Source organism: Lampris incognitus, chromosome 1 (genome assembly GCF_029633865.1).
Source record: "Lampris incognitus isolate fLamInc1 chromosome 1, fLamInc1.hap2, whole genome shotgun sequence".
Taxonomy (NCBI): domain Eukaryota; kingdom Metazoa; phylum Chordata; class Actinopteri; order Lampriformes; family Lampridae; genus Lampris; species Lampris incognitus.
The window spans coordinates 100,287,065-100,309,650 of record NC_079211.1 but is presented as its reverse complement, the minus strand read 5'-3'; the positions used below and the strand labels follow the sequence as shown (position 1 = coordinate 100,309,650).

The following is a 22,586-nucleotide window of genomic DNA, read 5'->3' as shown; positions in this document are numbered from 1 at the left end:
GAGTGTGTGTGTGTGTGTGTGTGTGTGTGTGTGTGTGTGTGTGTGTGCGCGAGAGTGAGAGCGTGAGAGACGTTGGGAGGGAGGGGAGGAGGACTCTTTCTAAATTGAGATATCCTCCATTTTGTTTCGTCAAAGCAGCACCCTCTCTTACCATTTATCATTGTCAGTACAGACTGTGGAAGTTTTCTTCTCTTACCATTTATCATTTGTCATTGTCAGCATAGTAACTCAAATTGAATTGTAATTTCTGGCTAACAAAGTTCAAAAAAATAATAATATTAGCCTTGCCTTCTAATGGGAATAGCGGACAGTATTGAATTCTTTGCTATACTTTTGGGAGACTGCTGGCCCACTAGAACTATATGGGGATATTTCAACTATCTGTATATGTTTAATAGTTAATAATAAGGTGGGCATGTGACCTAAAAGTTTGTTTCTGGATGATATCCACAGGCTATTTTAAAACTGAAAACCCTGGTGTTGGATTTAAACAGAATGGGTTTATACTATATACAGTACTGAACATTGATGGGTTTTTTTTTCCCTCAGTTCAGAAATGAAATCCCCATAAATGAACTGCAGATAGACATCGACCAGCTCGTCTTCCTCCTCCACTACTGTCATTGAAGAGGACATATTCAGGACGTATTCCCTTAATAAACACTTTTAGTAAACTTGTCAACTCCCATTGCCCCTTTCCTCAAATCCCTGGTCAGCAACATGTATCAGATTGTGCCTGGAGGTCCTGTGGACCAGGCTACTGCTGTGGGGCCTGTCAGTTCACCGCTAAAAAAGAAGCTTGGTCGAGATGGTCGTCCCCTGGTGGTGGCGGGTATGTTTGGATGTGTGTTAGTACTGGCTGCCGTGGTGTCCTGGTGCTACTACTCAGCCTCCCTCCGCAAAGCCCAGCTGCTGAAGACTGGGCTGTTGGATCTCAACAAGGATGGCTTCATCATCCGCAACCAGCGTGGAGCCATCATCTTCACTATGGCCTTCAGGTGGGTTTCATGTCATGCCTTTTTTTTTATATTACTGAAATGAAAATGTCTATCTTTCATTTAGCCAATTATAAAGGCTCTAATGTAGTTCTATTTAACAAAAAAAAAACAACAACAAAAAACAAACATTTTTATGACGTTGTATTTCTGTATCAACTGACACCTCGTCTTACCTGCAAAACAGACTTTTTTTGTTGTTGTTGTTGTGTTGAATGGGTCATCATGTACACTACCGTTCAAAAGTTTGGGATCACCCAAACAATTTTGTGTTTTCCATGAAAAGTCACACTTATTCACCACCATATGTTGTGAAATGAATAGAAAATAGAGTCAAGACATTGACAAGGTTAGAAATAATGATTTGTATCTGAAATAAGATTTTTTTTACATCAAACTTTGCTTTCGTCAAAGAATCCTCCATTTGCAGCAATTACAGCATTGCAGACCTTTGGCATTCTAGCTGTTAATTTGTTGAGGTAATCTGGAGAAATTGCACCCCACGCTTCCAGAAGCAGCTCCCACAAGTTGGATTGGTTGGATGGGCACTTCTTTGAGCAGATTGAGTTTCTGGAGCATCACATTTGTGGGGTCAATTAAACGCTCAAAATGGCCAGAAAAAGAGAACTTTCATCTGAAACTCGGCAGTCTATTCTTGTTCTTAGAAATGAAGGCTATTCCATGCGAGAAATTGCTAAGAAATTGAAGATTTCCTACACCGGTGTGTACTACTCCCTTCAGAGGACAGCACAAACAGGCTCTAACCAGAGTAGAAAAAGAAGTGGGAGGCCGCGTTGCACAACTGAGCAAGAAGATAAGTACATTAGAGTCTCTAGTTTGAGAAACAGACGCCTCACAGGTCCCCAACTGGCATCTTCATTAAATAGTACCTGTTAGAGCCTGTTTGTGCTGTCCTCTGAAGGGAGTAGTACACACCGGTGTAGGAAATCTTCAATTTCTTAGCAATTTCTCGCATGGAATAGCCTTCATTTCTAAGAACAAGAATAGACTGTCGAGTTTCAGATGAAAGTTCTCTTTTTCTGGCCATTTTGAGCGTTTAATTGACCCCACAAATGTGATGCTCCAGAAACTCAATCTGCTCAAAGAAGTGCCCATCCAACCAATCCAACTTGTGGGAGCTGCTTCTGGAAGCGTGGGGTGCAATTTCTCCAGATTACCTCAACAAATTAACAGCTAGAATGCCAAAGGTCTGCAATGCTGTAATTGCTGCAAATGGAGGATTCTTTAACGAAAGCATAGTTTGATGTAAAAAAAATCTTATTTCAAATAAAAATCATTATTTCTAACCTTGTCAATGTCTTGACTCTATTTTCTATTCATTTCACAACATATGGTGGTGAATAAGTGTGACTTTTCATGGAAAACACGAAATTGTTTGGGTGATCCCAAACTTTTGAACGGTAGTGTACTTGTGGGCATGCATCAAAATTTGAGACATTAATATTCAAGCCATCTGCCCCCCACCCAGAATCATATACAAACTTTGCTGTCACCATTTTTCAAAACTGTTAGCCTTAGTGTGATTGGAGAAAATGGCTAGGCTTAGCATTTGTGGCTGCTCTCCTGAAAACTGTCCCTTCCTGTTCCCTTCATCAGTCAAACTCCAGAAAAAGAAAAAACATAAAAAAACTAAAAAATCAATTTTTAACCCATCTTTAAACTTGAATTAACTTAATTGAATTTGAATTAACTTGCTGTCCATGTAGTGGTGAAATCCCACCATAGTTGGTACTGTGCTCATTGCCCCTCTTTAAACAGTACTTTGATGTAAAGCCAAAGGCATGAGCACTGTTTGCTAGTAAGGCTTTCTTTACTGTGATTGTAGGTACTTAGGTTAAACAATGGGTCTGAGATTCAAAGAAATATCTCAGCATTAGCAAAGCTACCACATTACCACCACCACTACACTATCACAGTAAGGAGCACCCTCTTTTTTCATACATGTCCGAAAATATTTATTCAAAGTAAAACACATGCATGTGAGTAATAATAGTAATAAACATAAGAATGTGGAAAAAAAAGCTGTTTGGTCAACACAAGAGCCATCAAAAACAATTAAAGTGGGGATAAGCAATCCCGGGCGGAGGTTAGCAAGAGCTAGCTTGAAAACATCCTGCAAAAGAATCCACCCTCGAGAAGGGTCTAACTGCAGTGTCGCAGTACAAGACACGCCCACTTTACTACATGACACACCCACTTCACTACGTGACACTCTCCCTCCTGATGTTGTTACCCTAACGGCAAGGTACACGACACACCTCCCCCGACCCCTAACCTTAACCCTTACCATCTCACTCCTCATGCCTAAACCCAACTCAGTGGGTGTGTCATGTAGTAAAGTGGGTGTGTCTTGTAGAAACTGCGACAGTGCAGTTAGACCTACTTGGCCCCTTGACTTCTACCCAAGGACCTCACGAACGTGCAAACTAACTGACAGCAAGTAGGGACCAATTGAGACGCCGGCTTGCAAAGAACTCTCCCGATTGGCTGATAAGGAGTGGATACAGAGAGCATTTTCTGTCTCTGTTTACAGCACCTAGGACGGCTGCAGAGACCAAGTCGTCAAGTCAATTTCATTTGTATAGACCAGAGGATTTTCTCAGTGCATCTACTTTACTTGATAGCTGTCAGGATGTAGAAAGAGTCTGACCAAATATTATAAAAAAAGTGTTCCAAAGCAAGGATAGCCGTGTTTCATTTGCTGGAATTATCTGTGTGGTTTATCATGCTTTTAACTAATCGGATCACTCAGAATTATTTGTATGAATTACACTGACTTCTAACACTTTTCTCTGTCTCTTTATGGTTTCCTTGTCATAAACTAGTTAAAATAGCCAGCTGTCGCTCTGTGTGCTCTGTGTGCTCTCTGTATTAAGCTGTACCATGCCATTCTGTGTGCACTGTGTGGATGGATAATGGGCAGCCTGACACTAGACAGATCCATGATTACTCCCTTGGGCAAGACTCATCTGGTCATGTGCTCTCTCACCTCATCTCTGACAGACAGAAATAGACATTGTGCAATGTTCTGCATTTCCATTGGAGAAATCTGGAAAGAATAACGAACAACATTTTAGGAATAGAAGCCTTATGGGTACCACTTTATGATAAAACTACCCTTAAAAAGGATTCATAATTAGGTTATTAATTAGGTTATAAACACTTTATATAAGATATAACAATTTTCATACATCGATGCGGGCTCACTGTTTAGCAAGATCAAATTACTGCCGCACCATTTTTTATCTATTCTGTTAAATCTCAGAGCTTACTAGTTGCTTGCTAAGTAACCAATGAGATCTGAGGCTTAACAGTACAGATAAATGTGGGCTCACTATTTGGCAAGCAAAGTTACAGTTGCCTTTTTATCTAATGTGTTATAACAGCTTATTAATGATTTATAAAGTGTTTACAACCCAATTAATAAACTAATTATAAACCGTTCATAAACGTTTATAAGGGTGGTCTTATTGTAAAGGGGTACCGACCTATGATACTGTTTCTCGCTTCTTCTTGACCTTACTATTTTTAGACTTGTTAGTGAATGTCAAGTCTTTTCAGCCGTAGTGAATTGCAGAGCACATCACTTTCAAAAGTTAACTGCTGAATTATTGAAGTGCTGAGCCACATGATCTGTAATCTCAACTCTCCTCTTAACATGCTGCTACCCTCAAACTCTCCCCAGGTCTGGTACTCTTGATCTGGATTCATGCTCCAAGGAGGACAGCACTCTGAGCTGCGGTCAGTCTGATTCTGGCAAACTCAACTTCTTCATCCAGACAGTTCGGCCCAAGGACACTGTGATGTGTTATCGTGTTCGCTGGGAGGAACTGGAACAGGATCGCTTGGTGGAGCATGCCATGGCCTATAATGATTCTCATTGGTACGGCGGGGCGGAATCAGCCATACAGCATTGGCCTGTCAAGGTCCAGGGCGAGGAGGAGCCCCGCCCTTTCACCACGAGTGACGTCTACTCTAATCGAAATGGTTTCGGGGGAATCCTGGAACGTTATTGGCTGTCGTCAAATGCGACTGCCATCAAAATCAATGACTCGGTTCCGTTTCATTTGGGCTGGTCAGAGCAGGACGGGACCTTGAGGTTTCAGGCCCGCTACCAGGACTCACCCTACAGACCACCAGAAGGACAGAAGGCCCTGCCTGAGCTCAGCTACAGAGTGTGTGTTGGGTCTGACATAACATCTATTCATAAGTATATGGTGAGTATTGATACCATGTAGCTATCATCATCCTGGTTTTGATTTTAAGACCTTTAGGAGCATAATCTGACCGCTTGATGACCTGTTAGTCATAATCTGATTGAATTTGACTGAATTTGTTTCAGTTACAATACATCTTTTTGTATCTGGCTGCTGTCTATAAAACTTTGTCCCTGCAGTTATGGTGATTTTTTTATTGTTTGTTAAGAAACTGGTAGTGAAGAAGACAGCAGGTAATACAAAAGAGAGCTTCACATCCTTTATGGACAGAGAAAGCTTTGGAAGCTAATGGTCAGTGAAACCCATTCAAAACCCATTGTGTAATTCAGAAGGATTAGAGCTGTCAGTGAATTAAATGAGGTTTTATATCTACATGTTTGAAAGATTACCCGTTCTGAGACACTAAATCCAATAGTAAGAGGTTCTCTGTTTGCATGTCTTTTTTCTAGGTGCGTCGGTATTTCCCTAAACCTATAAAGGTCCCTGACCCTGAAGTGTTCAAATACCCAGTGTGGTCCACCTGGGCTCTCCACAAAACAGCCATTACCCAGGAGAAGTTACTTGGCTATGCTTCTGACATCACCAAGCATGGCTTCACCTGCTCCCACTTGGAGCTTGATGACCGCTACACTGCTGACTATGGGGAATTTGAATTTGACCCGCAAAAGTTCCCCAATGCCAGCGTCATGTTTGACAAACTGAGGGAGGACGGATTCAAAGTGTCATTATGGACTCATCCTTTCATCAATTACGATTCTATTAACTTCGGTGTGGGCGTGGAGAAAGGGTTGTTTGTTCGGGAACCCGACGGTGAGCTGCCTGCTCTGGTTCGATGGCGGAATGGCATCGGCGGGATCCTGGACTTCACCAACCCAGAAGCCCGGGAATGGTACTCCTCATATTTGTCCATGCTCAAATCCCACTATGACATCACCTCCTTCAAGTTTGATGCCGGAGAGACCAGCTACCTCCCTCGGCAGTTTAGCACCCTGGTCCCCCTAACTGACCCCTCTACCTTCACCCGCCGCTACACGGAGATGGCGATACCATTTAACGAGCGTGCAGAGCTGCGGGTGGGCTACCAGAGTCAGAACATCTCCTGCTTCTTCAGGATCATTGACCGAGACTCAGTGTGGGATTATGAGCTGGGCCTCAAGTCCATTATCCCTACCGTTCTTACTATCGGCATACTGGGCTACCAGTTTGTCTTGCCTGATATGATAGGAGGCAACGCATACCCAAACCGCACCACAGGTATGTAAAACCACAACATAGTGGGGCTTATGAAAGTAAGTGGTCCCTCGGTAAAAGAATATTATTTATTGTTGACATTATATTACAGTTTGCAGTCTGAATACTGTGTTGTTTTTTGTAGTTGCTTTGGATAACAAGGATGGTCTGCCAGACAGAGAATTATACATCCGCTGGTTGGAGCTGTCTGCTTTCATGCCTGTCATGCAGTTCTCGATACCTCCTTGGGCTTATGACAATGAGGTGAACAAAGCAAACTGGTTGATATATATGTTTAAAGTCCATATAACTAGGAGAGGAGTCAGGATGTTGACAAGGTCTGAGTTGTGAATGTGTGGGAATACTTTTCTTAATCTACTAGTCTACTAGTTAATTCATCTGTGGGCTTATTTTGATCATCTGTTTGTTTTTTTGAACCGGTTAGTACACAGACATGGAGGTCGGGTGCTATTACCAGGTAGTTTTCAGCGGTCTAGAGGCAGTTGATGCTTTAATTTAACCAGTAATTCATACTGCAAGACAGCCTCCAAAACTCACCAGCCATCCTGTTGCAGTCTGTGATATGAAGAATGTGTTGGTTGGTCATTCCCATCCTGCGAAATATGGCCTTTGTTTGCTAACATGTATGCTAAAGGGTGTGTGTTTGGGTATTCATCTGCAGGTAGTGGAGATAGCAAAGAACTTCACAAAGATACATGAGACCCTGGTGGCCCCAAGGGTTCTCGAATTGGCAGGTGAGGTTGTCGATACAGGGGACCCAATAATAAGGCCCCTGTGGTGGATTGCTACTGACGACAAGGCAGCCTACAAGATTGACTCCCAGTTCCTGATAGGGGATGACCTGATGGTGGCTCCAGTGCTGGAGCCGGGGAAGCAGGAGAGAGACATCTACCTGCCCGCAGGAAGATGGAGGAGCTACAAGGGGGAACACTTCGATAAAGGCCCCATGTATCTCACTGACTATCCTGTGGACTTGGACAAAGTGGCGTTTTTCACATGGGTTCATTAAAGCTATTGGAGGCACAGAAAGACATTCTCTCTCTCTCAAACACACACACACACACACAGACATATAGATTCTAGCGAGCACACAAGCCGTGATGGGTTTGGGTTTTGTTTCAAGGATAAATGACTGTTTGCTGCAACAGCGGAGTGTAATCATGACAATGATTAACTCTGTGCCTAATATTAACCTACGCTTGGACCAGATGGCTGTTTTTTGGTCTAATGCTCCTCCCACAGAATTAGAATGAAACTCATGTTCCGATTCTCTGGTTCCATCTCTTGCGCTGGTCCTCATTCTCATGTGCCTTCCACAATCAAAAGTAAAACCGATCTAAGATTGCATCATTATGACTCTTCAAAATCTTCACCCCCTGACTAGAACTGATTTAGGACTGCTTTATTTTGTCTTTTAATTTAATTTCAGGGGAGATTTAGCCATTTGACTTTTGGACTATTTTATTTTGATTTGTGCGTGGGTAAATATGGGCAAGATGAGGTATCTGATATGTGTCTTGGTTTGTGGTTTTGTTGAAGAAGTCCAGTGGGATTCACCGCACCTTTATTTTGTCCATCGATGGGTTCGTCAGTACAAAAATCCAGGAAGCTTAAAAATGTGCGAGACCTTCACTCCAGAAAATCAATCAAACTTCATCACACTTACCAAATTTTTCTTTTCTGCATTCATATTTATAGTGTAAATTACAAATGTTTCGGCCAGCCCAATGCATTCTTCAATGCGAAAACCTTCCACACCAGACACAAGAACTGTGTACAGGTATGTATAATCCAGGTGAGTTCCCCGAGTTCCTTTGTTTGGTGTGGAAGGTTCTTGCACTGGGGGAGGCCTGAGGCTGGCTGAAATATCTTGAGATTTACACTGTGCTAATAAATACAGCAAGAAGAATCCGACTGTGTGAAGAAGTATGGTTAATTTGCTGAAGTGTTGGTCTCATTGCATTTTAAGCTCCTTGGTTCATGGTTTGACATGGTGTTTGGGTACTGAACCGGTAATAAATATGCACTCAGAGTTGGACAGTTGTGCCCTAACTCCAAGGACATGCCAAACCCATCTTACCATGGTGAATGCTGTATTACGGGAACATTTTTGAAGGATTTTTCTAACTACTGAGCCTTTATGTCCAAGTGAACCTGTTTTTTTTTTTTGGCATTTTAGCCTGCACTATTTTGCAAGAGACAGGCTGAAGCAAATGGGGGAACACATGCAGCGAAGGACCCATGGCCAGATGTGCTCGTGGGTCTGAGCCTACATGGTATGTGCTTAGCTGGCTGAGCCACCAGGATGCCCTTAAGTCCACATATTTAATCGTTACATTCTGCGCTTTATTTAACTCATTCATTGTCCAACATGACAATTCACTGCTTTCAGAGTCTATTAACGTTATTCATCTCCATTTCTGGAATGCACTGGAGCATCTTTAAATTCCTGTTTCCCCATCTTGATGAAACCTAGAGTAACCACGCCCTGTAGTGCCAGTTTATTTGTTTCAGTGCCAAAATCTATTTTATTGTGCTTTTCAATTAGCATAGGTTGAAGTCACAGCTCAGGGGAGATTAAAAGGATCACATGCATTTGTTTGCAGGTTTCTTTTAGATTGGCTCAGTCCTTCCATAGCAAGGAGCCAGTTCTATTGCGCATTGTGTAAGTTATCACTGATAATTTGCTTTGTAAATCAGGGATTGTCCTCAAAAATGCCTCACATTTACTATTTGTCCATGTCTCGTTGAGAAACATTGTTCTGCCTTGTTCCTTCCTTTTGCCTCTTGCTTCGTCAGCAAAACCGAGGTAGGCTAATCAGATGGACAGAAAGTCGACTGATAAAAAACTAACCTCTGTACTTTGTTGCTTTATAAATTGTACCTCTTTGCAAAACACGAGGTTTATTCCAAGATGAGATAATCATCTTGCAGAGAGAGAAAAAAAAGAAGTCATGGCTGCTTTTAGATATAATTGCTGATGTTAAAGTAAAGCACATCACAGCCGCCTTTTAAAGTTCTTCTGAAGAGGTTGGTTTGACCACTTGTTCTGCATTGATGAAAAACTAACCAATGAATTTCCTGCAATGTCAGACTCTTGTTTCCTCTTCATACTTTGTTTTTACATTGCCCCCCCCCCCAATTCTATCCAGCCAATTGCCCCACTCTTCCGAATCATCCCGGTTGCTGCTCCACCCCCTCTGCCGATCCAGGGAGGGCTGCAGACTACCACATGCCTCCTCCGATACATGTGGAGTCGCCAGCCGTGTCTTTTCACCTGACAGTGAGGAGTTTCGCCAGGGGGACGTAGCACGTGGGAGGATCATGCTATTCCCCCCCAGTCCCCCACCCACCCACCCACCAGGTGCCCCGGCCGACCAGAGGAGGCGCTAGTGCAGCGACAAGGACACACCCACATCCAGCTTCCCACCCGCAGGCACGGCCAATCGTGTCTGTAGGGACGCCTGACCAAGACCAAGGTAACATGGGGATTCGAACCGCCAATCTCCGTTTTGGTAGGCAACGGAATACACCACCACGCCACCCGGATGCCCCTTGCCTTCTTCTCTTTTTTTTTTAAACCAACAATCCCCGGACCTAAATTGCTGCTTTAGCTATATATTTTGAAAGGGAATGCTCTGAAGGGATCATGACTATTTAGTTATGATTGCATCTTGAATTCTGTAACCACACAATAATGTTTTTTTCCCAATGACTGTATAAGTAATCTGTTATTGTAAAGGGGTTTCCTGAGTCATTGTGACAAAGCACTGAATGAAAAATGAAGTGAGTTGAGAGATTTTGGATGAAATCCATCCACTTGTTCTCACATTTCTGCTCCATGTTTAATGGCTGCAGGGGAGGATCTCCGGTCTGAGCAATAGGCTAATTGCAGTGACGGGGTCGTCACACTGCCATGAATGAGTTTTTATGTGTATAATAAGTCGGTCTGCCAAAGAAAACAACAATATGTAGTTGTGGAACTTAAAAAAAGAATGCCGCAGCACACATTGTAGATCTAATGAATGTATCTCTGTTCCAGCTTGTACACCTTAACAAAACGTTACACAACAAGGGATTATATAGACAAGAAGTATTGAGGGATTGTCAGATTATACCGTCTGGCATTGTTTCAAATGTAAGCTCCTTCATGCCTTGTTAAGCCGCCAGTGTTTTCTATTATTCCTTGCTCTTCAATTAAATGTTTTACTTGCAACCTTACTGTGCCAGAGACGAGCCACATTGCCTGATTTCCTCGACTGAAAGAACCAGTTTTCGGTTTTCATTTTTCAAAGCCATCCAGCATGCCGACTTTCGCCACAAGAGGGCACTGTTACACAAACTCGCGCGAAAAGGAAGAACTTGTGGGCCCGTGGAAACAAAATCCGGGTGAAAATCAGTTTAAAACTCTGGGTATCTTTCGGTGAAAATCGGTAAAAACCGAAAACGCCGAGCCTTGAGTAGTTCTTGCCCAACACTGTACCCAGCTATAACACAATTTTATTTACCAAATTTTTTTTTTAACAGGCCTTTCTGGTCTCAGTCAGCGAGCATCGTCTCATAATGAAGCACGTTTCCAGAGCCTCGGTGTTCTGCTCAGAATCGCAAGAGAAGACGCTTTTAACTGTGGCCTATTTGTTTGTTTAATTCACTTTGTTAATCCTCAACTTACTTTGCTGATGTTTTTATTTTCTCATGATGTTATTTATAGTCCCTCTGTTCTCCAATAAGGTGACCCACCCTTTATTTGCTGTAAGTAGAAGTGTTCTAAATGGAGACAAGACAAATAAACAGATTGGTTACTCTCAATCAAGACAAGTATTGACCTGTGTCTCACTTCAGTTTATTGGCAGGAAATTAAAATGCGTAAGCCTACGACACCTGTGAACGCGCTTTCAATTGCAGGTTTTAAAGACTGACCCCCCCCCTCCGTTTTTCTCCCCATTTGTACCCGGCCAATTGCCCCAGCCGCTGCTCCACCCCCTCTGCCGATCCGGGTGGGCTGCAGACTACCACACGCCTCCTCCGATATACGTGGAGTCGCCAGCCGCTTCTTTTCACCTGACGGTGAGGAGTTTCACCAGGGGGACGTAGCACGTGGGAGGATCACGCTATCCCCCCCCCCCCCCAGTTGCCCTTCCCCCCCGAACAGGCGCCCCGACCGACCAGAGGAGACGCTAGTGCAGCGACCAGGACACATACCCACATCCGGCTTCCCACCCGCAGACACGGCCAATTGTGTCTGCAGGGACGCCCGACCAAGCCGGGGGTAACACGGGGATTTGAAGACGGAACACCTTTACTCAGAAAACAGACAAATGTGGGAAGAAAAGCATGCAGAACGGAGCGAACAAAACGCCGAAGGCTGTCCCCAGGACGTGAAGGCCGAAGAGGCGTTTCACAGGGAGGTTACCATGGCTGAGGACAGCAGCAGCAGCAGCAGCAGCAGGACACTGGGACCGGTATTCTGCGCCTTGTTACACAGGTCTCCCTCACAGCAGGCCATGGCACCGCCACACAGTAGTTGGCTTTGACAGCCCTTAGTAACCACGCCATAACCTGCCAGACAAGGATAATGACAAATCACTGAGGAGAAAACAATGTATAGGAAACCCAAAACATACTTTAGACCTACTGAAACAATGTGGACGTTTGATTCAACCTACTAGAAGGGGTTTCTTTTTTCCCCAAAAAGTGGACTTTTATTCTGGGTACAGGATATCTCATGCAAGCCAGCCTTTGACCTACTGTGGCTGAATACAGTATATAGTATACTAAAACTTGTAATTATGCCGTCAAATGATGGGATATTTCAAGCTTTGAAATGTGTCAACAACCTTATTTTATTCCTAAAGTAAGGCTAACTGCTGCTTGGTTTCATTGGAAAAAAAAACAAAAACAACTTTAGACACTGAACCCCTTGTTCTACACATCAGTCACTCCTCACTGTTGCACTCACCATCAATTCTGTGGGAGAAACAGCGGTCGAAAATCACGGCACACGATTTGGTGTCAGTGCAGGAGCGGGCCTCTGTTACTGTACATGTATAGCATCGCAGGCCACCAACTACGTAGAGACAAGAGTTACATAGATCAACAAGGCTAATGGCTAAATGGTTCAGCTTATCCAACTTGTTGTACACCATTCATCTGCATCTTAGTTTCAACTTTAACACATAATCAAAACGTTTACCTGTTGAAATCGTTATGACCAGAAGAATCAAGGCTCCACGCAGCTGCATGGCGAAGGAGATGTTCAGAGCAAGTTAACAGAATTAAACCAGGATGCAGACTTGCCCCAAAAGTTTTGGTTCGGCTTTATGACGGTCTAAATTTGCATTTCCTCTCAATGCCTCTCTCCAAGCGTCCTGAATAAATTGCCCCGGGTGACCTATTTGTTCCTCAGCACACCCATGGCTTAAGGCTTTGTGAAATAAGAGGTTAACATTGTGGTACTCTGCTGCAGCTTCTAACTTTTTGTTGCACTTAATAGGCGTTAGAAATAGGGCACCGTCTTCACTTTTCTTTCTTTGCAGGGAAGTGTGGTTTCTTTTGAAGAACAAAATCAGCACTTTCACTTCCAAGTGAAAGTGTCGTAAAAGTAGACAGTTTTAAAAATGTATGTACTGTTACAAAGTTTGCCTGTACTTTTATTTTTTTGTGAGGGGGGGAGATTTTATTGATTTTTATTGTCTGAAGCACTTTGTGTTACATTTGTTTGCATGGAAAGTGCTATACAAACAAAATCTGATTTGATTTAGTCATCTGATACCGCAATGGTATGGAAGCATACGTATATGAAACGAAAGCCAAGTAAAAATTCAATTCTGCAGTTGCATTTCATTTCTAAATCTTGTAAGCATACTGTGGAACAATATTCAAATGTAAATGCATTACATTAACTTCAGTTTTAATTTTCGAATGCTACTTTTGCACATTTTGTAAAACATTGGAAAGATCAGATTTACACCGATTTACACAGTATTTTCAAAGACTTCCCTTAGTTTGTGCATAACAATATTCAAATGTTAATTTCTGTCCTTTCTGTAACAATTTAAAAATTGAAACGCATAAGCAGCTTGCCATTTAATCTTCAAGTAACTCGCCTTGCGTCCCATTTAACAATAATCAAATGCCCATCTGAATGTGAAAATAGAAATCTGAGGCACTTCTACGCATCTGAATTTCCAAGTTATTAGTCAGTTTTTTGTGATAACATCCAAATGTTTTGGCAAACGGTATCACATCAACCTGGCCAACCGACCTGTCAGTCATTCTGGAGGGGATGGGGATGGATGCACGCCATTTGGGTAGTGCAATACACCACCAGTCGGTCATTCAGGCTACAGAAGAAGCAGAAGTAGACATGGATGAAGAAGTTAAAAACTTTTGCTCTGCATCTTAGAAAAGCTGTTGCAGTGCTCATGCAACAGACCTTACCTATCTCATGGGGTAGCGGCTCTGCGGCGGCCGTGTCATGCCTATCCTGTGAAACAGGGTAAGTCGGTTGCCAATGCATTTGGACATTGTTGCAGAAACTGCATGAGAACTTGGGAATTCAAATGTAAATAAGAGCTTTGATTTTCAATTTTAGTATCTTAATAGCCATTTGAATGTTGTTACAAATGAAAGAAGTTAAGAATTTGGAAATACAGAATAAATCCTACTTGCATTTCTTTTTCCAGTGTGTTACAACTGCACATGAGAATTGGAAATTGAGTATTGCGTTTACATTTTAATATTGTTCCTGCTGTATATTTATACAAACCCCAATTCCAATTAAGTTGGGACGTTGTGTAAAACGTAAATAAAAACAGAATACAGTGACTTGCAAATCCTTTTCGACCTATATTCAATTGAATACACTAGAAAGACAAGATATTTAATGTTCAAACTGATAAACTTCATTGTTTTTTTTTTGCAAATATTCACTCATTTTGAATTTGATGCCTACAACATGTTCCAAAAAAGCTGGGACAGGGGCATGTTTACCACTGTGTTACATCACCTTTCCTTTTAACAACACTCAATAAGCGTTTGGGAACTGAGGACACTAATTGTTGAAGCTTTGTAGGTGGAATTCTTTCCCATTCTTGCTTGATGTACGACTTCAGTTGCTCAACAGTCCGGGGTCTCCGTTGTCGTATTTTGCGCTTCATAATGCGCCACACATTTTCATTGGGAGACAGGTCTGGACTGCAGGCAGGCCAGTCTAGTACCCGCACTTTTTTACTACGAAGCCACGCTGTTCTAACACGTGCAGAATGTGGCTTGGCATTGTCTTGCTGAAATAAGCAGGAGCGTCCCTGAAAAAGACATCACTTGGATGGCAGCATATGTTGCTCCAAAACCTGTCTGTACCTTTCAGCATTAATGGTGCCTTCACAGATGTGCAAGTCACCCATGATGCCATGGGCACTAACACATCCCCATACCATCACAGATGCTGGCTTCTGAACTTTGCGCTGATAACAATCTGGATGGTCCTTTTCCTCTTTAGCCCGGAGGACACGACGTCCATGATTTCCAAAAACAATTTGAAATGTGGACTCGTCAGACCACAGCACATTTTTCCACTTTGCGTCAATCCATCTCAGATGAGCTCGGGCCCAGAGAAGCCGGCGGCGTTTCTGGGTGTTGTTATATGGCTTTCGCTTTGCATGGTAGTTTTAATTGCACTTGTAGATGTAGCGACGATCTGTGTTAACTGACAATGGTTTTCCGAAGTGTTCCTGAGCCCACGTGGTAATATCCTTTACAGAATGATGTCGGTTTTTAATGCAGTGCCGCCTGAGGGATCGAAGGTCACAGGCATTCAGTGTTGGTTTTCGGCCTTGACGCTTACGTGCAGAGATTTCTCCGGATTCTCTGAATCTTCTGAGGATATTATGGACTATAGATGATGAAATCCCTAAATTCCTTGCAATTGTACGTTGAGAAACGTTGTTCTTAAACTGTTGGACTATTTGCTCACACAGTGGTGAACCTCGCCCCATCCTTGCTTGTGAACGACTGAGCCTTTCGAGGATGCTCCTTTTATACCCAATCATGACACACCTTTTTCCAATTAACCTGTTCACCTGTGGAATGTTCCAAACAGGTGTTTTTTGAGCATTCCTCAACTTTCCCAGTCTTTTGTTGCCCCTGTCCCAGCTTCTTTGGAACGTGTTGCAGGCATCAAATTCAAAATGAGTGAATATTTGCAAAAACAATAAAGTTTATCAGTTTGAACATTAAATATCTTGTCTTTGTAGTGTACTCAATTGAATATAGGTCGAAAAAGACTTGCAAATCATTGTATTCACGTTTTACACAACGTCCCAACTTCATTGGAATTGGGGTTTGTACCATACATCCACCCATCCATCCATTATCTTAACCGCTTATCCTGCTCTCAGGGATGCTGGAGCTTATTCCAGCAGTCATTGGGCAGCAGGCGGGGAGACACCCTGGACAGGCCGCCACACCATCACAGGGCCCACACACACACACACACACACACACACACACACACACACACACACACACACACACACACACACACACACACATTCACTCCCTAGGGACAATTTAGTACGGTCAATTCACCTGACTTGCATGTCTTTGGACTGTGGCAGGAAACCGGAGCACCCAGAGGAAACCCACACAGACACGGGGAGAACATGCAAACTCCACACAGAGGATGACCCGGGATGACCCACTAAGGTTGGACTACCGCAGGGCTCAAACAACGGACCTTCTTGCTGTGAGGTGACCGCGCTAACCACTGCGCCACCCTATACCATACATGTGTTCCAAAAATGTTAAGTAAAGAGGAAGTTACACTCGGCAGGTTCACCAAATAAAGGGTTGTCTTTTTATTTAGCCTCTGGTCTTTTATTTTATTTTACCTAGGGACAATTTAGTAAGGCCGATTCACCTGACCTACATGTCTTTGGACTGTGGGAGGAAACCGGAGCACCCAGAGGAAACCCACACAGACACGGGGAGAACATGCAAACTCCATACAGAGGATGACCTGGGATGACCCTCAAGGTTGGACAACCCTGGGGTTCAAACCCAGGACCTTATTGCCGTGAGGCGAGGTGGAAAGAGTACTAAAATATTCCACTCAAGTAAAAGTACTATTACTTTGATGAAATTCTACTTAAGTACAAGTAAAATTACCAGTCTAAAATTTTACTCAAGTAAAGTAGCTTGTTTAAAATTTACTTAAAGTAGGTTACTTAGTTACTTTTTTTAACAATGGGAGGGGGGGTCTCTCCTGTGTAGTGCAAAAAGGACAAGGGGATATAAATCTCAAACTAGTTTTTAATTAAAGGAAAATCTGTATAAATTAAGGTGCAATAACAAAATAAAACATCAACACACGACATTTAAAACCCTTAGGAAGGTATAATGTGTCCTTTTAGTTCAGAACATCCCGTAAAATATTTTCAAACAATACAACCATTGAAGGTGGCATAAATTGTGGATTCTGTAGACCATCCTTCTTTTCTTCACCAACAAACACCGACAACAGTCATACTGCAAATCTATAAATCAAAACGGGTCAAGGTCGCAAGTGTTGTGACTTTCCCTAAATGACCCAAAGACCACCAAAATCTAAGTATCAGGGACATTCAAGATGTTATAAGACAAAACTGTGCCATTCTTTGATATCAAACAGTGCTCTTGCTGTCAAATAACAAAACATGTCAAATAAACGCCAAACATGTCAAATGAGCTGCATTGCAGCTGCTATAAAAAAACTTTTTAAAAATTGCCCTGCCCCACTGTCTAAATGACAGTTCCTTTATTTATGTGTCCATCTTTAAAGCATTACTCTCTGAACTTCCTGTTAAGTTTGAACAGCAGTTGGAAGTTAATAGAGGTCATCCTTGCTCGCTTTGCAGTGAACAGCAGCCCAACACAGCTGAAGCGGCGCTCACAGGCGGCTGAGGCAGGCAGGCCAGTGTTGAGTTTGAGAGAAAGTTTTTTGATATGCGGAAATGAGATCAGCAGATCCATATTGTTTGAGACACAGGCTAGGTACCCATCCAGCTCCCCTGTACCTTGTGACCTTCTGGACTTCATTGAGGAGAAGAAATCATCTTCATCTGATGAATGTTGCCCGACTTGCTCCACCCCAGCCTCTGCCATCTGGTCAAGGTGTTGTCTCACATAGACCAGACCTGTTGGGTGACAAACAAACAACAATGCTTATTGAATATTTCTGACAATTAAGCTTTGATTAATCTGGCGACAAGAGTGCATCACAATGCAGAAATTACAATAACTATATATTGTGTTGAAAGACTCATATCATTGCACTTACGACATTGTGTCGAGTAGAAACAAGGTGGACAAAACTGGGATTATTAATTAACAACTGATTAGGTATGATATTAAATAATGAAATCATATCTGCTTCTATATCAGCCCTCTCAGTCCAGGTGGTCTTTTTTTTTCTTTTTAAATTTATTTCTAGTTTTTCCCCTTATCCCACCCGATTAACCCAATGGCATATGCCTGGAACTCTTGTTGAATAACGCCCCTGGCTCACGTTTCCACAGGGAGGAAATAGTCGTAACATCAGCTTCCTTCAAACTCGTGTCGGCAGCTCTCGCTATTTGGACATTGGATTGCATTACCTTCAGGCCGCGAAGGAGATGTAGGGAGAATACTTTCGGTTGCTTGGCTGCAGGCGCCTGGATGGGCCAGAGGGGTCGCTGGAGAACGACGAGTCCCCGAACACTACACCGATCTACATCCACTATCTCTCGGGTAAGGGTGGCCTAATGAATGCCTTACCCCGTGGACGCTATGGCCGTGACTGGTTACGGTGAGCCAGGTGGTCTTGAACTTTGGTAGAAGGATTGCTGCAGCAATCAGTTCTGGGTCTTCCATCATCCCACCAAAGCACTTTTGGACACCATCCTGAATGGTTCTGATGAGTGGCAGACATCTTGGAGGATGTCTCCTGCCTGCTGAGTTTTGCTTGTAGCTGAAAGATCACTGGCAGAAGTCACCCCAAGTGTGTGTTGGTCTCAGACTGAAGAATGTTTAAAGCCTTCACCACAGGCTTCTTCACAGTGTAGTACTCAGTCAGGAAAGCAATTTCAGCTGGATTCAACCTGTATAACATAAATCAAATGTACACAACTTTTAGCAAATGTCCTGCAGGAATAGGTGTGGGATGTGTAGCCAAGTATGGAAATGTGTTTTGACAATTTCATATAAGTATGGAAAACAAAGAAATATGCAAGGTAGCTTTGGCCACTGTTTATCATTTGTGTCATTAACATTTCATACTTTAGAAATGTGAATTAAAACTCACATTTTCACTTCGAATTCTTCACAGACATTCCTGATAGCATCCTCCCCCTTCTCTTGTATGATCCGTACGATTCTCTCTACAGCCATGTATGTCGAGTTCCACCGAGATTGATTGGGCCGGATGAGCTGGAGCTTGCATTTATCTTCCACAATTTCTGCTGCCATGTATGACCGACCTGACTTGTTCCACATTGCTTGGCAATTCCCAAAGGCTGCACATGATAGCCGTTTGTATGTGTCATTCTTTTCTTATGTCATGGCAGCATCTGTTGTTTAACAGGTGGTATGCACACCTTTGGTGTGGAGGAAGCTGGTACTCAAGAACATTATCTTGCTCCAGGATGCTGAATGTGTCCAGGTAGTCGGCTTTGGGCTCTTCTGAAGAGTCTGACTCTGACTCTGTTTCCTCAGACTGGCTTTGCTCACCAAACACACTAAATGCTTTAATAAAGTTTGAGCCACTGTCTGTTGTGGTTCTTACCACTTTCCCCCTTATTCTGTATTGACAGTGAATGTCATCAAGGGCACCTGCTAGGACATCAAAGGTGTGGGGTGGGACCCTTTCAACCTCTGGCAAGCAAGTGCAGCGGATCTCCTCTCCAAGGTTTCCTCGTCTATCCAATGAGTTGTGACCCCCTATGTAACTTTCCTGGTGTGCTGTCCAACAATCTGTGGTGGTGGCAACATAGCTGACTTTACTGAGGTGCGACATCAAAGTCTTCTTCATCTGATTGGCAGCTCCCTCTATTCTGGTCCAGAGAGTGGGTCTGGAAATGACCCTGCATTGGGGATTCAGTGTCAATAAAAGTTCTTTAAAAGCAGATTGTTCAACCACAGAAAATGGACGAAGACCCTCACAAATGAAGTTAATCATGAGCTTGTCAACCTTTGCCTGTGGCACACGTCTGTTTGCACCCACTGCCATCACATCACTTATTTTTGCTTGCTTGCTTGGGGTTTCTGGTGGTTCTGGGGTTCGCTTCCGTGTTGCCACAAAGTCACTGAAGGCCTTCAGCTTCGATGGATGTCTCCTCTGTGAACAAAATGTTTTCATCAGTATGTAAAGCAATGTCGTGTTCATTAAACACACTGAATTTGAAATATTTACAGTGATAGATAAAAGGTTTTCTACACGCATCACATTTTTTCTTTTAGATTTCATAATGCGCAATTCTTGCTCACAGACACCTGAAGATATGAACATGCCTATTAAAAACAGTGGGAGGTATTTATATACTACAGTCAACATCATATTCCTATTAAAGGGATAGTTCAGTTTTTTTTAAGTGGGGTTGTATGAGGTACTTATGCCTAGTCAATAACGTTTACATGCAGTTTAGTTAGTTCATTCGGCTCTTAAGCACGACGTCACGACGCACGACGCGACGTCACGTGTGGGCGGAGTTATACTTCCGGTTTCTTGGGGAATCTCACTGCATTATTTTCCACTCAAAACAATATGTCTGAACCCGTAAATATATTTACATTAACGTCTTTTTTTAAAGACGAACCTCTCAGGGTGAAAAAGGGTCTCAATGCTTTCAATTCAGATAGAGTTGTGAACGTAAATGTTTCAGGGGGCATTATAAAAGGCAAGGTACAGGCTTCCATGAAACAGAAAGTTTATCAGGTTGAGGTGAGTGAGCTAACAGGGTTAGCTAGCGTTAGCTTGGTAATGTTGGGTATTCTGGCTTCTGATGTTATATCCCACATTTACTGGCGATTCATAAGCCTTGGATAAAGACTGCCAGTGCTTTATTTTGTCGGTAGATAATTGTTTTCCGACGTTTGACTTGTTAAAATAACTCTGACGTTCTTGGATCCAAGGCTAGCTTTTCATGTGTCTAGCTCCAGAATGGCTACATACTGTGTACTGGATCGTACATACTGTAACGCTGTAAAGGTTTAATGAATTTAAAATACATATTAGGAATTAATGAAATATAGACTTACATGTAAGATCACAGCCATTTTAGGGCTACCATGTGTGCTACGATCTGTTTCTTATTAACGTTATAGGCCACGTTGGATACAGGTCAGCTGGGCACCAGGAAATCTCTGGGCACCTTGATGTAAAATGTTCTATTTTGTCCAAAATGTTTGGAAACATGTAATATTAGAAGAATGGTCTTAACCACATGAACCCCAGCATTCATTTAGTCATCCTCAGACGAGTTTGCCAAGGGTTTTAATTAAATTTAATTAATCAAATTTAAACCTTTGTGCGTATTTAAGGACTGTGGGGCACAACTCCTCACAGCTCTTGAACCATTCTTAGTCTGTTCCCTCCTAGACCAGTTTGCCATGTGTGACCCTACAGTAGGGCAAGGCTACAGACAACATAGCTCTCGGGATTCATGGGGTCACTCAAACCTCTCCACCACGTTAAGATGATGGTTCGAGGAGAGCATAACATAATAACATAAAACACAAGACACTTAGTTAGAGCCCTGAAGGACTCTGTCCAAACATATGGGTTGGATAAGTGGTTAAGTAATGTAAAGTATACATGATGTGAACATGCACGTGTAACGGGGGCAGTCCTATGCTGGTCAGCCTGCTGCATGCCCGTCACTCTCATCAGTAGCTCTGCGTTGTGTTCTAGTTGTGTGGGGCCCCAGGTGTTGTGGGGGGCCCTCAGTCTCTCATCATCATCATCATCATCATGATCAAGGAAGGAGCGGGGACACACAGGACTCTATTTGGCCCACCTTGCCATTTATTTTGGTTTCACACCCTTCGACAACCGTCCAGTCCTCCAGCGGGAGCGGTGTTTCTTACGGACGTGGGGGTCGAAGTTCAACCACTGCCCGGACTCCACTCGTGTGCGTTAGAAGTAGAAACCGTCCACGGGACTCCGATGTAAAAAAGGATAAACAAGTATTTTATCCCACAGCTTGCAGTATCTTCTTACAGGGATACTCAAGGTTACGTTCTCCTCAACCAGCAAAACTGTCCCACGGTAAGAAACACGTGTGGCTCGGCTCGATTGCTGCTTGAGACTCCTCCCACAAAACAAAAATGGCCTCTCCCGCGTTCCGTCTTCCGTGTACCCATAAGACCTCTCTCTTAAAGCGACAGTACACGTAGATGACGGTCGTTGTAAAACGCATAAAAGTAAATAATGACATAAAATAAAATGTAGTAAACACAAATAACAGCACACAGACAGGATTTGGTGATATTTCATACTCAAACAAAATAAAATAAAAACATTAATTTTAACCTGGTTACACACGGTACATCATTATCATTTAAATATGCAAATTTGCATATTTAAATGTTGTATTCATCATATGGGGATCCTCTTCTTTACCATGACAGTAGTTTTTGCACTATGCATTTTGTTACCAATGTTGATGTTTTGCACTTTATACATTTTACGTTGACAGTAGTTTTTGCACTATGCATTTTGTTACCAATGTTGATGTTTTGCACTTTATACTTTTTACAGTGACATTAGTTTTTGCACTATGCATTTTGTTACAAATGTATTTTGATTAAAAAAATCAAGCAGTGTTCTTAATTCAGTATTACTTTATTAAAAGTATAAATACATGAATCTGATTCTGCTTACATTTATTCAAGTCATTTCATGCTATTTCCCGAAGAATTGGTGTTTGTAGGTTGGTAAGACACACGCACACTTTCAGTATTTTGTTTATGTTTTTAGTGAACTGATATGGGATATTGTCCAAAATGTTGAACAATTTCAACCTCTGAATGGAGCGCTCCACATGGATCCTAGCACTGGATATGAGTTTGTTTTTCTTAACTTCTTCTT

The 22,586-nt window shown here is 42.6% G+C and overlaps 2 protein-coding genes across 4 annotated transcripts; one reads left to right on the top strand and one right to left on the bottom strand.

Annotated features, from left to right (window-relative positions):
* Positions 1–651: 651 nt before the first annotated feature.
* LOC130114982 (myogenesis-regulating glycosidase-like) lies at positions 652–16,325 on the top strand. Of its 3 annotated transcripts, none has more exons than XM_056282757.1 (5): positions 652–998; positions 4,702–5,233; positions 5,683–6,487; positions 6,609–6,727; positions 16,102–16,292. In XM_056282757.1, exons 1-5 carry the CDS (start codon positions 721–723, stop codon positions 16,168–16,170), a joined length of 1,803 nt encoding a protein of 600 aa, XP_056138732.1. In that variant the 5' UTR covers positions 652–720; the 3' UTR covers positions 16,171–16,292. The 3 variants fall into 3 exon arrangements, with proteins under 3 accessions (XP_056138732.1, XP_056138731.1, XP_056138733.1); XM_056282756.1 differs by lacking the exon at positions 16,102–16,292 and adding an exon at positions 7,146–9,619; XM_056282758.1 differs by lacking the exon at positions 6,609–6,727 and having other exon boundaries at positions 16,102–16,325.
* LOC130115018 (CD59 glycoprotein-like) lies at positions 11,344–13,004 on the bottom strand. The gene is made up of 3 exons (XM_056282760.1): positions 12,678–13,004; positions 12,444–12,551; positions 11,344–12,043 (listed from the first exon to the last, which is right to left on the bottom strand). The coding sequence occupies exons 1-3, from the start codon at positions 12,724–12,726 to the stop codon at positions 11,883–11,885; spliced, it is 318 nt and encodes a 105-aa protein (XP_056138735.1). The 5' UTR covers positions 12,727–13,004; the 3' UTR covers positions 11,344–11,882.
* Positions 16,326–22,586: the final 6,261 nt, after the last annotated feature.

Coding starts and splice junctions, on each gene's coding strand:
- LOC130114982 (XM_056282756.1), top strand. CDS start 721: ATGTATCAGATTGTGCCTGGAGGTCCTGTGGACCAGGCTACTGCTGTG. Junction 999..4,701: donor ATCTTCACTATGGCCTTCAG/GTGGGTTTCATG, acceptor AACTCTCCCCAG/GTCTGGTACTCTTGATCTGG. Junction 5,234..5,682: donor CATCTATTCATAAGTATATG/GTGAGTATTGAT, acceptor TCTTTTTTCTAG/GTGCGTCGGTATTTCCCTAA.
- LOC130115018 (XM_056282760.1), bottom strand. CDS start 12,726: ATGCAGCTGCGTGGAGCCTTGATTCTTCTGGTCATAACGATTTCAACA. Junction 12,552..12,677: donor GGTCATAACGATTTCAACAG/GTAAACGTTTTG, acceptor GTCTCTACGTAG/TTGGTGGCCTGCGATGCTAT. Junction 12,044..12,443: donor TTTCTCCCACAGAATTGATG/GTGAGTGCAACA, acceptor CTTGTCTGGCAG/GTTATGGCGTGGTTACTAAG.